At 42.9% G+C, this 18,637-nt stretch overlaps 1 protein-coding gene across 1 annotated transcript in view; it reads left to right on the top strand.

The window, feature by feature from the left end:
* Positions 1–18,637, top strand: part of BMS1 (BMS1 ribosome biogenesis factor) — a 60,938-nt gene that overhangs the window by 26,208 nt on the left and 16,093 nt on the right. Inside the window, exons 11-19 of the mRNA XM_066348939.1 lie at positions 8–109; positions 838–992; positions 8,108–8,189; positions 10,417–10,487; positions 11,483–11,659; positions 15,423–15,611; positions 15,700–15,880; positions 16,071–16,129; positions 17,565–17,687. Coding sequence (XP_066205036.1) covers positions 8–109; positions 838–992; positions 8,108–8,189; positions 10,417–10,487; positions 11,483–11,659; positions 15,423–15,611; positions 15,700–15,880; positions 16,071–16,129; positions 17,565–17,687 — 1,139 coding nt within the window. The remainder of the gene's footprint in view (positions 1–7; positions 110–837; positions 993–8,107; positions 8,190–10,416; positions 10,488–11,482; positions 11,660–15,422; positions 15,612–15,699; positions 15,881–16,070; positions 16,130–17,564; positions 17,688–18,637) is intronic.

Here is an 18,637-nt window from a genome sequence, read left to right on the forward strand (position 1 = left end):
CTTTCAGGTGCCCTCAAGTGGAAAGAAGACCTTTCCAGGAAGGCTGCTGAGGCCTTTCTGAGGCAGCAGCAAGTGACTCCAAACCTTCAGAAGCTTATCTATGGGACAGGTAAAGAGCTCTGGTTCAGAGCCAGGAGGAGAATTACAGCTTCTCAGACTGTTTTCTGAAACGGCATTGAGGAGACTGGCTGAAGGTTTGAGTGGTACTTTTGACATCCCTAAGATATTTCTGGATGACATAGTTTGTATTTAGCAGATGTGTTTTGGTTTATGAAAACCATAAATTAGGTCATATGAAATAGGTTTAGGGTTCGCCATAAAACTTTTGATGAGCATTCTCTCCGTTAGGACATTTTGTACCTTATACAAAGTCCTTTAATGGGATTATTTTTTGTAGAATTTAGTGCCAATAAAATATAAAGTGGTGAACTTCCTATAGTGGTCCTCAATTACTCCATGGTGTAGGCCAAAGGAGTATGTCTAAGCTAGGAGCCTTGAATTAGAGGTTGGTGTATACTGATTTCCATTCAGCTGTTGCTTATGTATTTAGTGATGAGGGACTCAACATTTTCCCAGAGAGACCTTTCATGATAATTGAAAGTTCTCCCTGTAAATGTCTGTCCTTCCCCCGGCCCTCTTTCCCCTTCAGTGGACTCTTTGCTGCTGCCTTACAGGAAAGTGGAAGTCTTCCAGACCTGTTAAGCAATGGTTTTCTAGCTTTTCTCTGGCTGATGTGCTCAGGGGCACTACCATACCTACCACAAAGATGGACCCACAGTCCCCAGCCCCATAGGGTGTAGATTTGTTCTCACTGTCCCATCGTGGTGGTCTCTTTAGTGACAGAGGATAACAAAGAAGACGGTGATGCCGGGGAAGAACTCGGAGGGTTGTTCCGTGTCAGCCATCCGTCCTGGGAGAGCAAGCACAAGGCTGACTCTCTGGACTGCTCTAGGTTTCACCTGGACGTGTCCCACAGCTGGGACTCAGAGGAGGTAAGGCTGAACATGAATGGTATGTTTGATTTATGAGAGACTTAGAGAATTGTGCTAAAAGAGGGTCATGTGATTTTAATATTACTTACCTGTTGTTTTATAAAGTAACAAGACATTCCCCAGATGTTGGAGTAGGTATTTTATGCATCCTAAACGCTACCGTGTTCTGAGTTGAGTCAGACTGTGTACATGTGTTACAGAGAAAAGGAAAATGCTCAGCTGTGAGTGTGGATAGTACTTGAAGCATTACACATGAGTATTATACATTTAAAATACTTTGTTTTATAACTAGAGTAAATCCAGTGTCCCCAAGTTAACATTTATAATTTGCTGTCTGCAAACAGATGAATCTGTGACACTGGCAATAAGTGCTCTCTCTCTGCTTGCCACTCTCTGGTCACTGGAGTTCATTCAGTTCCCAGACCTGCTGGGCTCAATCCCATCGTGCACCTCTGCCTTACTCCTTTCTTTCCTGGAACGTGCTGATCTGCCCAGGCTGACTTCTTTGATCATTTAGTGTAGCTTCAGTTACTGCTCAGAGAATTCCACTCATTATCACATTTGCTGTTTTAATTTACTTAGTAGCTTTTATTTATGAGATTTTATATAAATATTTATTATGGTAGGCCCTGGTCAGTTGGCTCAGTGATAGAACTTCGGCCCGGCATGTGGATATCCTGGGTTCAGTTCCCAGTCAGGGTACTCAGGAGAAGTGTCCATCTGCTTCTCTGCCCCTCCCCTTCTCTCTTTCTCTCTCTCTCTGTTCCTCCCCTCCTACAGCCATGGCTTGACTGGAGCGTGTTGGCCCTGGGCACTGAGGATGGCTCCATGGCCTGCGCCTCAGGCGCTAAAAAACAGCTCCAGTTGCAAAGGAGCAAGAGCCCCAGATGGGCCGAGCATCGCCCCCTGGTGGGCTTGCTGGGTGGATCTCGGTCGGGGTGCATGAGGAACTCCGTCTCTGCCTACCCTCCTCTTGCTAAAAAATATTTTTAAAAAAACAACAAACATTTATTATGGTAAACTTTAATACAGATTTTTAAAAGCCACATAAAACAGTTGTTTAATTGAACGGATTGTGTCTGTCCTCGTCCTTCATTGTAGTCCTTTCTCTTCCTGCAGAAGGGACTGTGACTTTGGGTAATCTCTTCCTTCTTTATATGTGCATCCTCCAAGTTTGCGTCATTAAACACTCTGTTTACTTTTACCAGGTTTTTGGGGATTTGTTCTTTACTGTGCATTTTACATCTTTAAATGTATAGTTCTTTTTCCTGCCCATCTCCTCCTCCCTTCCTTACATTTAATTTGTTTAAGAAACCAAGCATTGCCTGATCAGGCGGTAGTGCAGTGAATAGAACATCGGACTGGGACGCAGAGGAACCAAGTTTGAAACCTCGAGGTCGCCGGCTTAAGTGTAGGCTCATTCTGCTTGAGCACAGGCTCACCAGCTTGAGTGCGGGGTTGCTGGCTTGAGTGTGGGGTCATAGACATGACCTCAAGGTTGCTGGCTTGAAGCTCAAGGTCGCTGGCTTGAGCAAGGGGTCACTTGGTCTGCTGTAGGCCCCTGGTCAAGGCACATATGAGAGAGCAATCAGTGAACAACTAAGGTGCAGCAAAAAAGAATTCATGCTTCTCATCTCTCTCCCTTCCTGTCTGTTTGTCCCTATCTGTCCCTCTCCCTGTCATACACACTCAAAAAGGAAAGAAACCAAGCATTTGGTGTGTGGAGTTTCTCGTATTCTGGACTTTATGAATTCCATTGAATCCCCAAGTGCAGTTTATCAGGCTCATCTGTCCTCTGTACTTTTTATAAATTGGTGCAGGGAAATAGCATATAACTCTGATGATGGAAATAATCTATGTGTGAACTGGACATGTGGCTATTTGTTGTTCTTGAGCACTTTAATGTCTACTGAGACAGAAGAACTAAATTTTCTATTTTATTCTTTTTTATTTTTATTTTTTGTATTTTTCTGAAGCTGGAAATGGGGAGAGACAGTCAGACAGACTCCCACATGCGCCCGACCGGGATCCACCCGGCACGCCCACCAGGGGGCAATGCTCTGCCCCTCCCGGGCGTCGCTCTGTCGCGACCAGAGCCACTCTAGTGCCTGGGGCAGAGGCCAAGGAGCCATCCCCAGCGCCCGGGCCATCTTTGCTCCAATGGAGCCTTGGCTGCGGGAGGGGAAGAGAGAGACAGAGAGGAAGGAGAGGGGGAGGGGTGGAGAAGCAGATGGGCGCTTCTTTGTGCCCTGGCTGGGAATCAAACCCGGGACTTCTGCACGCCAGGCCGACACTCTACCACTGAGCCAACCAGCCAGGGCCTTCTATTTTATTCTTTTTTTTTTTTTTCATTTTTCTGAAGCTGGAAACGGGGAGAGACAGTCAGACAGACTCCCGCATGCGCCCGACCGGGATCCACCCGGCACGCCCACCAGGGGGCGACGCTCTGCCCACCAGGGGGTGATGCTCTGCCCATCCTGGGCGTCGCCATATTGCGACCAGAGCCACTCTAGCGCCTGGGGCAGAGGCCACAGAGCCATCCCCAGCGCCCGGGCCATCTTTGCTCCAATGGAGCCTCGGCTGCGGGAGGGGAAGAGAGAGACAGAGAGGAAAGTGCGGCAGAGAGGTGGAGAAGCAAATGGGCGCCTCTCCTGTGTGCCCTGGCCGGGAATCGACTATTTTATTCTTAATTAAAATGTAAGCAACCATGTGGTTGTAGCTACTCTGGATAGCACATGTGGAAGTTTGATTGGATTTAGGGGTTTGTTTGTTTTTTCAGCAAGACTGACTCCTAGCTAATAGTATTTTACTAGGCACATAGTTATCTTGTGATGTTAAAGACTGTTGATCCTCGGTGCCTAGATCCATTAATTTATAAGGATGTAAAATGATGATGATCTGTTCGAATTTCTCTGTATCATTTATGAACTAGAATACTTCTATAAAGAGATACTTCCCCTCATCTACTGTTTGGTGGCCCAGTTCTGTATAAGCAGGATAAATGCTTGATTCTTTTTATCAGTTTTCAGAATGATTCTCCACAGGTGACTTTTTTAAAGTATTTTGCACTCACAGATTTGAATCGAGTTCAGTGTTTGCTTCCACTGCACTTGTCATCTTTATTAGTGCTCACATTGATTTCAGCTGTGGCCAGTGGGAGTTTTTTCATGTTGGTCCCTGAGTTCTTCTGTCATGACCCTACTGCTCCTTGACTGCTTGCTGTCTGATATGATAAGGTGTTCCAGCATCCCCTTGTATGAAACAGCATCAGCGTACCATTACATTACTACTAATATGATTACTAAAACTTACGTTAAAGTTTTTCCTCATATGTTCTTCCACTTCTCTTTTCAAAAGTGACTGAATACACCATATTACATTTCTACCAGTGGTGTGTGTGACTGCAGATTTCTCCACATCCTCACCACTCTTAACAGTTTTTATTATTATTATTATTATCATCATCATTATTGCTGTTTGAGCGGTGTGAAGTGGTATCTTATTGTGGTTTTGACTTGCCTTCCCTGATGGCTGATGATGTCAGGCACCTTATCATGTGCTTATTGGCCATTTGTATGTGTTGAAGAAATGTCTATCACATTATTTTCCCATTTTAAAAATTGAGTTATTGTCTTTTTATCTCTGAGTTGTGAGAGTAGTTTATATATACAGGATAGAAGTTCCTTATCAGATACATGATTTACGGACATTTTCTCCCATTCTGTAGGTTGTTTTTCTGTGCCCTTTGAAACACAAAGTTTTAAATTTTGATGAAGTCCCAGTGTATCTATATTTTTGCTGTTGTTTATGTCTAAGAAATATTATATCCAAGAAGCCAGCACCAAATCAAGGATCAAGAATATTTACTCCTGTGTTTTCATTTAAGAGTTTTAATATTTATCTTTTAAATTAAGGTCTTTGCTTCATTTTGAGTCAGTTTTTGTATTTGGTGTGAGATGAATTCAGCTTCCTTCTTTTGCACGTGAAGATCCAGTTGCCCTAGCACTGTTTGTTGAAAAGACTTTCTCCCCATTGCCTTGTGTTGGTACCTTGGGCAAAAACATCACTTGACCATCAGTATATGGGTTTATTTATTGACTCTTAATTATATTCTTATGCCAGCATAATCCTGTATTAGCGTTGTGTAGTAAGTTTTAAATCAGGAAGTGTGAATCTTCCAACTTTGTTCTTTTTTTAAGATCGTTTTGTCTATTCTGGACCTATATTTTCTATATTTTAGGATCAGCTTTTCTATTTCTACAAAGAAGTCAGCTGGGATTCTTGTAGGGATTGCATTGAATCCATAGATTACTGTGGATAGTATTGCTATCTTAACAATAGTAATTCTTCCGATTTATTAACATGGGATACCTTCCCACTTATTTGGACCTTAAATGTCTTTAAAGAATGTTTTATAGTCTGACTAGGCGGTGGCACAGTGGAAGAGCACTGGACTGAGACACAGAGGACCCAGGTTCAAAACCCTGACATCGCAGCTTAAGTACAGGCTCACCAGCTTGAGTGCGGGTTCACTGGCTTGAGTGTGGAATCATAGACGCTCCATGGTCGTTGGCTTAGGCAAGGGATCACTCACTCTGCTGTGGCCCCCCCCACCCTCCCACTCTACCCCCAGCCCCTTCAAGGCACATATGAGAAAGCAATGACTAAGGTGCCACAATGAAGAATTGATGCTTCTCATCTCTCTCCATTCCTGTCTGTTCCTGTCTCTGTCACCAAAAAAAAAAAATGTTTTATAGTTATCAGAGTGTAAGTTTTATACTTTTGTTGAACTTATGCTGACCATTTTATTCTTTTTGATACTATTATAAAAGGATCTAGTTTTTTTAAAAAAAATTTATTTCTGGATTGTTCATTACTAATATATAGAAATGAAATTTATTGTTCTGTATTAATCTAGTATTTTACAACCTTGTTGAACTCATTTAGTAGTTCTGCTGGTGTTTAGTGGATTCCTTAGGATTTTCTGTGCAGCCACATTATAGCATCTGAATAGAGAATGCTTTCCTTTCTCAGCTGGGTGCCTTTCTTTTTATTTCTTGCCTAACTTCCCCAGCTAGAACAACTAGCGAAATTTTGGCTAGAAGTGAAAGCATATATTCTGTCCTGCTCCTGATTTTAGGGGAAGGCTCAGTCTGTCACCATTAAATATGATGTTAGCTGTGGCTCTTTAATGGATGTCCTGAATCATGTCGAGGAAGTTTCCTTCTCTTCCTAGGTTGTTGAGTACTTTTTCATGGAGGCACTATTTTTATTTATTTTTTTGACAGAGACAGAGAGAGGGAAGTCTTCATTACTACACCTTAGTTGTTCATTTATTGCTTTCTCATATGTGCCTTGGCCAGGGGGCTCCAGAAGAGCGAGTGGCCTCTTGCTCAAGCCAGCAACCTTGGGCTCAAGCCATCTACATTCCCACACTCAAGCCAGTGACCCTAAACTCAAGCCGGTGAACCCGCACTTAAGCCAGATGAGCCCGCACTCAAACCGGTAACCTCAGGGTTTTGAACCTGAGTCTTCCGCATCCCAGTCTGACGTTTTAACCACTTCGCCACTGCCTGGTCAAGCAAGGCACTATTTTGTTTGTTTTATTTGTTTGTTTGTTTGGTTTGGTATTTGGGTCCCCTGAGTCCTTTATTTAGTTTAATGAAATAAGGATCATCTAGGAACAGTTTGCCTACAGAACTTTTTGGCATAAAATAGATAATGTTTAGTAAATATTTAGTGAGTGATGGTGGATGTAAAGGAATTGAGTAAGTGAACAGATTTGGTTTTGCATCCATTGTGGTCATGCTAGCCTCGAGGCTCCTCTTGGAGAGTGAGGTTGTATAGAAAAACCACAATTCATAACCAGAAGATGACTCAAGTGAAAGCCCAGGTCTATTTAAGATTTCTGTTAAGTGTGGTTTCGAGGCCTCGACAGTGGATAGCATGTGCTGTCGTCTGTCAGGTTCCCCGGGAAACAGACTGAATGGAGAGCTGTGTGCAAGGTTGTAATCTATGTTTGAGAGATACCCCAAGCACCCAACACTATGTATCCTAGACCAGGGGTCCCCAACCCCCGGGCCGCAGACCGTATCAGTCCGTGGGCCATTTGGTACCGGTCCACAGAGAAAGAATAAATAACTTACATTATTTCCGTTTTATTTATATTTAAGTCTGAACGATGTTTTATTTTTTAAAAATGACCAGATTCCCTCTGTTACAACCGTCTAAGACTCACTCTTGATGCTTGTCTCGGTCACGTGATACATTTAGCCGTCCCACCCTAAAGGCCAGTCAGTGAAAATATTTTCTGACATTAAACTGGTCTGTGGCCCAAAAAAGGTTGGGGACCACTGTCCTACACGACCTGGCAGGTCTGAGACCAGGAACCTCATCAGTACTCTTCACATGGCTGTGCTCATAAAAGGCATTCACTCTTTGTTAGAATGTTATCATTGGTCAAAATAATTAAGTTTTCAAACAGCCACAATAAGTCTAGAGTAGCAAATAATAAGATCAACTTTATAAAAATGCAAACTGCATTGCCTTAAGAAAACTAATAAACTTTGAAAGTCAGTTGAATTACTGTATTTCCCCATGTATAAGATGCACCCTTTTTTGAAATATTTGGTGTCTAAAAACTGGGTGCATCTTATACAGTGGTTGTATTTTTTTCTTTTTTACTTGCATTTCCCACTTTTTCACGTGGATTAGGAGTTGTATGAATTTTATGATGAATAAAACTTGAGTTCAATAACTTTATGTAATACATTTTTTTTCTTCAAATTTCAGGCACCAAAATTAAAGTGCATTTTATAGCCTGACCTGTGGTGGCACAGTGGATAAAACATCAACCTGGAAACAATGAGGTTGCCGGTTCAAAACCCTGGCTTGCCTAGTCAAGGCACATATGGGAGTTGATGCTTCCTGCTCCTCCCCCTTCTCTCTCTCTCCCCCCCTAAAATGAATAAATAAATAAATAAAAATTAAAAAAAAAAGTGCGTTTTATACATGGGGAAATATGGTAGTAACTATCTGTTTACCTGTTATTTAGTCAGTGGACTAATAGGGCTTTCCCTACCCACTTTAACCAAGTGCTGGTATTTCTGTGTAAGGCTATGAACAGTATCAGAGACTGCTTTGTGACTGGGAACTGGGAAGAGGACAAAGATGCAGCCAAGGTGTTAGCAGAAGATGGTAAGTAAAGGGCTATGTTCTCCAAAGATGATTTCTTTTTCTCTATTTTCTTCCTTGTTATTAATGGCTGAAAATAGTAGTCCATTGTGAAATGAGTGCCTATGGGTAATATTCTGGTGTTTCGTGGTGACTTATTTTTTCTCCCTGGTTAACTGACTCATTAGATACGGACGGATCTTGCAGAAGAGTAGGAAATTTTCTATACATTTTATCATGTATTTGTTAAAAATAGATTTGTGTGTGTGTGTGAAAAATGTACTCACTTTTTTTTTTTTTTTTTGGTATTTTTCTGAAGTTGGAAACGGGGAGGCAGTCAGACAGACTCCCGCATGCGCCCGACCGGGATCCACCCGGCATGCCCACCAGGGGGCGATGCTCTGCCCATCTAGGGCGTCGCTCTTTTGCAACCAGGGCCATTCTGACACCTGAGGCAGAGGCCATGGAGCCATCCTCAGCACCCGGGCCAACTTTGCTGCAATGGAGCCTCGGCTGCAGGAGGGGAAGAGAGAGACAGAGAGAGGAAAGAGAGGGGGAGGGGTGGAGAAGCAAATGGGCTCTTCTCCTGTGTGCCCTGGCTGGGAATCGAACTCGGGACTCCTGCACACCAGGCTGACGCTCTACCACTGAGCCAACTGGCCAGGGCCCTCATATTTTTATTTTTAATGATAAAGGTAGTGTGCATTATAAAATGTTTAGAATAAAAAGTTAATATACCATAGTCACCACCACCTGTAAAAAAAATCTTTTGTTAATCTTTGAGTCATTTAAGTCATATATATATATGTAAATATTTTTATTATATTTTTATATAGTCATTAAGTTTTCTTGAAGATTTTGTGTGGTTTTTTTGGGACAGAGTCAGAGAGAGAGACAGAGAGAAGGACAGATAGGAACAGACAGCCAGGAAAGAAGAGAGATGAGAAGCATCAATTCTTCATTGCAGCACCTTAGTCATTCATTGATTGCTTTCTCATATGTGCCTTGACCTGGGGGCTCCAGCAGACCGAGTGGCCCCTTGCTCAAGCCAGCCAACTTCTACTAAAGCCAGCAACATGGGGTCATGTCGGTGATCTGTGATCCCACACTCAAGCCAGCGACCCTGCACTCAAGCTGGTGAGCCTGTGCTCAAGCTGAATGAGCCTGCACTCAAGCCGATGACCTTGGGGCCTCAAACCCAGGTCCTTTGCATCCGAGTCCAATGCTCTGTCTACTGTGACACCACCTGGTCAGGCATATTTTTTATTTTCAGAAGTTAGATTCATTAAAGTGAGAATTGGGATGTAGACATTATTTGTTACATATGTGGAGCTTCCGGAATGACTAAATGAATGAATGAGCTCCCTGTGGGCTTAGCACTGTTCTAGTCACCCTCTGCTGTCATCTACAATTCCCCTAGCATGTTCCATAGTTATATGCTGCGAGCTTCCTGGTGATACTGTCACAGGTGCTGTCATTTAAGCCATGGGTTTTTAAGTCACTCTCTGCACTTTTGGTTTTGAGGTCCTCACCTGCAGGGCCATACGTGCTTCTGTGTGCATCTCTGCTGCCATGTCTGTGATCTGTACTGGAAACGTGGCTCGAGGCTGTGTGGAATGTTGAAGTAAAGTTTCAAAATGTGAGTTAGGTTTTTTACTTAACCCAAACAGGTGCTGAAGTACAGTTTATCAAGAAAAAGAAGCTTATGTGGCCCTGGCCGGTTGGCTCAGCGGTAGAGTGTCGGCCTGGCATGCGGGGGACCCGGGTTTGATTCCTGGCCAGGGCACACAGGAGAAGCGCCCATTTGCTTCTCCACCCCCCCACCTTCCTCCCTGTCTCTCTCTTTCCCTCCCGCAGCCAAGGCTCCATTGGAGCAAAGATGGCCCGGGCGCTGGGGATGGCTCCTTGGCCTCTGCCCCAGGCGCTAGAGTGGCTCTGGTCGCGGCAGAGCGACGCCCCGGAGCTAGTGGGCAGACCGTCGCCCCTGGTGGGCATGCTGGGTGGATCCCGGTCGGGCGCATGCAGGAGTCTGTCTGACTGTCTCTCCCCGTTTCCAGCTTCAGAAAAATACAAAAGGAAAAAGAAAAAAAAAAAAAGAAGCTTATGTAAGTGCTGGATTTTTCTGGGGTGTGTAGCAGTAGGACAGTAAATATGAAGTTTGGGTTGAGGAGCTGCATCTGGAGCTGGTTGGTGCTGGTGTGTCACGTACAGGCCCTGCTCACGGGTGATTACTTGGACGTTCTTTTCCCAGAGCTGTACGGTGACTTTGAGGACCTGGAAACGGGGGATGTGCACACGGGAACATCAGGCCTGGATGCTCAGGTAGGACTTAGCCACTGACCCCTGATCTGGGGTCAGCATGTTCTGAGAGGGGCCTATTCTGCGGAATTCTAACTTGTTTTCCTTGTGGATGAGAGACTGGAGGGATTCCTTCCTGAAAACGTGGAGGGTGGGGATAGATCAAAGGTCGTTGGTTTCTTTGTTGTTCTTAATCTTTGGAGCAATACCTGTCCCCTTTTCTTCTTGTGATTATTCAGTCATTAAAGTTTTAGCTCCCAGGTTGCCATCTCCCTCTCCACCATTCCTTTTGCCATCATTCTCCTCTTCTTAAATCATATGTAGAATCTAATGAGCAAAATAAGCCAACAAAGTAGAAACAGACTCAGATATAGCACAGGTTGGGGCACTGGGTAGAAAGGTGAAGGGATTAAGAAAAAATATGTCATGGCACAGACAATCAGTAGTATGGTGATTACCAGAGGGAAATGGGGGGAGGGGGAGGTAAAAGAGGGGAAAGGGACCATAAATGGTGATGGAGGGAGACTAGACTTGGGATGGTGAACACACAATACAATATAGAGATGATGTGTTATAGAATTGTGCTTGTGCACCTGAAACCTGGATAATGTCATTAACCAATGTCACGCCAATATATTCAATGAAAAGGAAAAAAAAAAGAAAATACTCGTATCTAAGCAAAAATAAATGAATAAATGCCATTTAGAAATATTAATTTTCTAAGATTTCTTTACAACAGTATCAGGAAGCCACCTGGGTTGTGGATACTTGCTGTAACTTTATCTCCATTTGGCATCCCCGGACAGACTAAGGATAGCAGCTCATTAGAATGCAGACATCTCAATGTCTCTCTCTGGTAGCAATACATGTTAGTTAGAGACCAAGGCTGTGTTTTGTTTTGTTTTCATGATGATCATAACTTAGATTTTTGTAACTCATTAGAACTTTTAAAATCTTCTTTAAGTTTAAGAAAAGATGACCACAAACTTTTACAACATTTTCTCATCTGGAAATTTAAGATTGAAGATGTAGAGGAAGAAGTTAAGGAAGAAGCTGACCCCAGTGCAGAGGAAAGTGCCAAGAAAAAGCATTTGGATGAGAAGAGGAAGCTGAAGGAGCGGTTTGATGCAGAATACGACAAAGGAGAAAGCACATACTTTGATGATCTTAAGGAGGAAATGCAGAAACAAGCACAGGTAAGAAACTCCAGTCCCTGAGCCTCATTTCCAGGCTGCAGCACGGGGTTATTACCAACTCCTGTGGCTCTCCACTCCCTGACCTCCTCTGTGCCTCTTACTTGAACTTTGAGGTCAAGGTGCTGACAGTGAGTTGATTCCGGCGGCCGTCTGTTTCATCAGTCAGAAGTTCGCCACTTTTGTACTAACCAGCATTAAGTGCTGAGGAAACAGGTGGCTGAGACACTGCCACCACTTGTGAGGCTCTCAGTAGGTTAGTTGTAGAGGCAGCATTGCCTTAGCATTCACGCCACTGCTCCCTGTAACTGTAATCACATCATTTGAATGAGTAGGTGATTCTGGCCTGTGTGGCTTATGCACACACACCGGTGTTCTTCAGGAAGGGTTTTCTGAAAGCTCGCCTTGGTCAGCATTTAGGGGTTATTTCAATGTGGGGATTAAGGAGGTGTGTGGAGTGCTGAAAGGTGGATAGTCTAGCCCTCTCGCCTGGGGATGCTGAACACACTCTGAAAGACGTAGAAGATGTGTGTACACCATAGATGGTGAGCACCTTGACGAGGGGCCCGCAGTCTCTTGTCAGCTGGAGTGTACCATAGTGGGCCTGTGCAAGCTACCGTGTTCCCCAGGCATAAAGATGCACCTTTCTTTGAAAAATTTGGGGTCTAAAAACTGGGTGCGTCTTACACAGTAGTTGTAGTTTTTTCTACTTGCATTTCCCGCTTTTACGCGCTTGTTTTTGTGCTCATTGTTGAAGACAGTGATTCGTCATCAGAGACAGATGAGAACCAGCTAATGGATAGGAGTTTTGACAGTGATGAGGAGTTAGTTGTATGAATTTTATGGTGAATAAAACATGAGTTCAATAACTTTATGTAATACTTTTTTTTTCCAAATTTCGGGCCCCAAAATTATAAACTGGGTGCGTCTTATAAATGGGGAAATACGTAAGTATATAATTTGTGAGGATGTCACCAAGAGGCTTTGCTTGACATAGGCTTTTCTCTAGTCAAAGAAGTATGTACTGGCTAGTTTTGAACACAGTGGTTCCAACTTTGTGCTGGCCTTTGACAGAAGTATTAAGAAATAGAAAGCTAGTTCTTTAGACATTTAAAATTTTTACTCACCTAGAACCTTGTGGGCCATTATAAAGGACTTTGACCTTTTTACTTCAGAAAATGGGGCCCATTTGAGCAGAGGAGAGGTCTAAGTACCTTTGAAAGGATTGCTCTGGCAAGAATGTACTAAGATGAAAGTAACTCCCACTGCTGGGTAGGGGGTGTGTGGAAGTGAAGGTGAGAGAGTCATATTCTGAGTGCACTGTTTTGAAAGGTGGATCAGTAGGATTTCCTGGTGGATTAAATGAGTGAAAGAGAAGGATCATGTACTGGAAGAATTGGGTTTCATGAGTAAGGTAGAAGCTTCTAGTTGGTGTAGGTTTGTCTGGGAAGATGAAGTTTAGATGTTAGGTTTGAGTTGTCTTTGAGACAAGTAGAGTGTCAAGTAGTGAGAGAGGAGTTCTGGAGAGACATTGGGGCCAGGGACTTGGAGGGAGTAAATGTATGGCCAGTAGCCATGGCCACCATCACAGCCGCCTGGCCCATGCAGGTTCGCATTTGATTCGGACAGACGGTAATGAAACAATGGAGCCAAGAACTGATGGGCCATTAACTTTAATCCTAGCTTGCACCCGGCAGGCAAGAAATACAGTGGGAAAACACTTCCCTTTCCATTCAGGGCTCCCAAAGCCACTGACTTACCCGAGTTTCCTAGAATCAAAGGTTTCTAGCTCACCAGCCTTATTCACCTCTGTTCCCCATCTCCTTCCTTCTCCCTGCACAAACTCTACACAAACTGGCTTCTCCTTCAGCACTCCGCCATCGTGGCTGCTTCTCCTCTCTTTCACTTGGCCTTTCTGTGCTCTCCTCTCTAATGCTAATCTCAGGAACTGAGAGAGAGTAAGCTCCCGGTCTGCCCCGTTTTATAGTGTAGAAATCAAAACATTTAATCCAATATACAAACAAGAAAGTCTCTGATACAAAGTCACTTAGGGTGGGAAAGGCTTAGTCTTAAAACTAAGCCTTAGGGCAGCGGTTCTCAACCTGTGGGTGTATTGTATAATAAATATGTATTTTCTGATGGCTTTAGGCGACCCCTGTGTTTTGGTTGTTTGACCCCCGCCAGGGTCGCGACCCACAGGTTGAGAACCACCTGCTTGTTTACAGCCTGTTCCCCACACTCAATGCAAACTATAAGCGAGCAAACCTATATATCATATTTACAAACTTATTTGACCAACAGTGTGTGTAGACAGCAGAGGAGGCCCCGGGACTAACGCTGTGCTGTGAGAGGCTGGGCAGGGAGGACGAGGCAGCAGCAGGGGCAGAACAGCACTCAGGAGCTGGGGGAAGTCTCAGAGGATACAAAGTATCACTATAGAAGGAAGTGATGTTATTTCAGATCTTGCTGATGTGTTAACTGTGACTCAGACAAAATTGACCATTGGGTTAGGAATGTCAAAGCCTTTAAGTGAATCTGGCAGGCATTTTTGTGGAGTGTGGGTTCAAGTCCAGCTTTAGGGAATTGAAAAGAATGGGAGCAGAGGAAATGGAGACTAAAACTGTATAAAGCTACTGTGGCATTTTTCTTCAGAAAGAAGCAGAAAAATGGGAGACTAGTTGAAGGAAGTGGATGAATTATAGGATGAGTGAAGTAACAGTCAAGATGTGTTAGAATAACGTCCCAGAGTGGGAGCAATGGCTCGAGTGCAAGTGAAGTCTGACATTAGATGGGTTGACAAGTCGTCTTTGGCAGCCACCTGGTAGAACTTTCCGGGACCAGGGAGACGTACCGCTGTGCTGCACTGTTGCAGCCGTTACCACAGGCAGGTACTGACCACTTCAGATGGGCCTAAGGAAGTGCGTTTTAAAATTTTTATTTAATTTTAATTCATTTTCATTTAAAAAGCCATGTGTGGCTACCATACGAACAGTGTAGAGCTATAATAAAAGGCTAGCTTATGGGTGTAAACTCTGAAGTACTTTTAGATTGCTTAGCTTTCGAGTGAATTAGTAAACAGCAGCTAAGAATGAAAATGAGGGGATGGATATGAGGTGTTGTGAAGTAACTGGAGGGTGAGAAAACACAGTGGACTGGGGAGGTGGAGGGTGTTTGCAGGCCAGCATTAAGGACTCCTTTCTGGCAGCTCTCCCTCTGGGAGCACAGCCATACCCTTCCTCCCTCTCAGGTGTGCATCTCCTGAACTAAGGGTCCCCATAAGACTTGCAACCAGGGAGCAGTGGGCATGGCAGCTCATCCCTGGCTAACCCCTGAACCGATCCCCAAAGCCCCTTTTCCTTGACTCTTCTCTGACAGCAGCCCCGCCTGGCTCCCTTCTGTCGCTGTGACCTGTTTCTCAGGGAGCCGGAGCAGCCTCACTCAGGCTCTACTGTGGCTTCTTCTGTCCAAAGCCCGCCCTTGTTTTACTGCCCCAGCTTTAATAAATGTGCTCTTAGAAAAAAAAAAAAGTGGGGGCACCTTTCTGAGTTGTCCACATTTGGTAACTATGGAACAACAAGAAAATTATTGGGACATATACTGACCAAACTATCAAAATAGAATATGTATTGTTCTTAATTAGGATAAAGCCAAAATCTGTTTGATTCTTTTATTTTGAAATTGCTCATTTTTAAATTATTAATCTTAACATTTATTAAAAACAACAGCATTGTGGGATTTTTGTCCTTTTTTTCACTCCCATATATAGCTTAACTGGGCAGAATTTGAAGATCAAGATGATGAAGTCAGAGTCCAGTATGAGGGTTTTCGACCTGGAATGTACATCCGAATTGAGATAGAGAATGTTCCCTGTGAATTCGTGCTTAACTTTGACCCCCATTACCCAATCATTCTGGGTGGTTTGGGCAATAGTGAGAACAGCGTTGGGTATGTACAGGTACGTACCCTCCACTGTGTGATTGACAATTGAGGTTTTGGGGACATAATTTCCTTGAATAATCTCATTGAAACCTCTTTCCCCTCAGATGCGTCTGAAGAAACATCGTTGGTATAAGAAAATCCTTAAGTCCCGTGACCCAGTCATCTTTTCTGTAGGGTGGCGGAGGTTTCAGACCATTCCACTCTATTATATTGAAGATCACAATGGAAGACAGAGGCTTCTAAAATATACCCCTCAGCACATGCATTGTGGAGCAGCCTTGTGGGGTAAATGTGGTTAGAATAATTTGTTTTTAGGTTAATTTAAACCTTTTCGGCTCTATCATTATAGTTTTGCTTTTTTCCTTTTATGAAATCCCCATTCATAAGACTTTTGTCCATTTTTAGATTGGAGCATGTATGTAAAACAGATTCTAGGTGTTGTGGTTTACTGTGTATTATTTTCTGTGGGTTTAAGGTCCGATCACTCCACAAGGAACTGGAGTCCTGGCGGTGCAGTTTGTAGACGGCATAATGGTAAATATCTCAGATGTTCTATTTTATGTAGTGTCATATTGTGTTTGAGATGTATCTTGAATATGGGATATATGTACATGAAACTTTGTTGAAAATTACTTATTTTTAGTGTGTATAGTAAATTGCTCTTTGCTTTTAGTTTTTCTACATCTTTTTAAGTAGATTGTGAGAGGATAAGAGGTAGGTGGAGGAAGAATTATAATGATACTCAGGACTATATATATTTACGCACTTTTTGAACTTATTCTAAAATATTTAAGCAGTGATTACCATGTGTAGAGTACTGTGCTAGGTTCTAGGGATATAGGGGTAACTAATGGGACATAAGACTAGATCTCCTCCTTACCAGGTAATGGCACAGTGGAATGAACGTTGAACTCTGGGATGCTGAGGACCCAGGTTTGAAACCCCAAGGTTGCCAGATTGAGCGCGGGCTCATCAGGTTTGAGCACAGCTCACCAGCTTGAGCCCAAGGTTGCTGGCTTGAGCAAGGGGTCACTCAGTCTGCTCTAGCCCCTGGTCAAGGCACATAGAAGAAAGCAATCAATGAGCAAGTAAGGTGCCACAATGAAGAGTCGATGCTTCTCATCTCTCTCCCTTACTGTCTGTCTGTCCTTATTTGTCCCTCTCTCTGTCTCTGTCACACACACAAAAAAGACTACACCCCCATAATGTTGGTTCAGCAAATGTGTTCATACAGCCTTAATTTGATCAGTGAGAGCAAGTTTTATTGGCCCCAAAGAATAGAAAAGAAAACAGAATAATGAACAGATGGAACCCACCCTGGAGATCCAAACTTTAATTTCTTAAACATCATAACCAGATTTTTATGTTCATTTTTATTCCAAATAGGTCATTGTTGTGAAATTATGTTACTATGAAATCACCCTTAGGAAAATACTGACGATATCATTAGCTTGGCTTACGTGCATTTAAAGTTTCAGATTGCTCTTGTTGAAATATTGTTTGCATTTCAGATATTTCTTTCTGTTTTAAATTCTTATTATGTGAGAGATGGGGAGGCAGAGACAGACAACCTCATAGGCACTAACTGGGATCCACCTGGCAAGCCCACTAGCAAGTGATGCTCTGCCCATCTGGGGCACTGCTCTGCTGCTCAGCAACTGAGCTCTTCTTAAGGAGGCCATGGAGCCATCCTCAGCACCTGGGGCCAACTTGCTCAAACTGCTTGAGCCATGACTGGGAGGAGAAGAGAGAGAGAGAAAGGGGGAAGGGTGGAGAAGCAGATGGTTGCTTCCCCTGTGTGCCCTGACTAGGAATCAAACCCAGGACTTTTATACGCTGGGCCAACACTCTACTGCTGAGCCAATGGGCCAGGGCCCAGATTTTTTTTTTTTATCATATCACAAAGAATTGTAGTTTTTCTGATGCTGATATTATTTCTGGATTCAAATTATGGCGGTTTCCTTTTTAGCCCGATTTCCGGATAGCTGCCACAGGAATTGTTCTTGATCTGGATAAATCCATAAAAATTGTGAAGAAATTAAAGCTGACTGGTTTTCCATTTAAAATTTTCAAGAATACTTCATTCATTAAGGTCTGTATATCTGTACATTCACATATTTATGAATGCATGTACAGGGCTGGGCAAAAGTAGGTTTACAGTTGTGAGTACATGAAATATAGTGGTACCTTGATACGAATTTAATTCATTCTGTAACCGAGCTCGTAAGTCATTCAACTCGTATATCAAACTGCCAATACTGGACTCGTGCACCAACACGCCAACTAGCGGCAGCTTCCCGAATCATGACTCGTATCTCAGAATTTCGCTCAGATCTTGAACAAAAATACAGACAGAGTCACAGCTCGTATCTTAAAAATTCGTATGTTGGTCTGTTCGTATCTCAAGATACCACTGTAGTTTATTCTTGTATTATTGTTATTTTATTATTTATTTGTATGATATTATAACTAAACCTACTTTTGTCCACCCCAGTATTGTTAAAGGAGAAATGAAATACTTCTAAAATATAGGTCTAATCATGTTTTCAGAAAAGGATTTTAAATCTTTTATAATCTTGGTCTTTGCTCTTTTAGTTTACTTTCTGTTGGTCTCTATGTTACTTAAATATGCTTAGAAATTTTAAGGTAAAGTAAGAGATCTTCAGTAATTGGGTTATTGCCCTTAATTTCCATGTGGACCATCCTAGAGCTAATATTGAAATGTGTAATTATTTACTGGGCTTTGTTTCCTACCTTTTTGGTTTGTGTTAAGAAAAGAGAGAAGTTATAGGTTTATGAAACAGAATAATAGAAAAATAGGCAAAGCAGTTCTCAAAATAATTGTTGGCAAGGGTATAGAGAAATGGATACTTATGCACTGAAACACAGGAAGTGGTTTGAGTGACATTGAACATTTCATTAGCAAGGGTGTTTCCATTACCACAGAGTTAGGATGATAATAAAATTTTCTTATACTGTATCATCTTTCTAGCTCTTTTTCTTTTCTGAGTGTGTGCACCTAAATACTAGGAACTGAGCTGC

This window comes from Saccopteryx leptura, chromosome 9 (assembly GCF_036850995.1).
Source record: "Saccopteryx leptura isolate mSacLep1 chromosome 9, mSacLep1_pri_phased_curated, whole genome shotgun sequence".
Classification (NCBI taxonomy): Eukaryota; Metazoa; Chordata; class Mammalia; order Chiroptera; family Emballonuridae; genus Saccopteryx; species Saccopteryx leptura.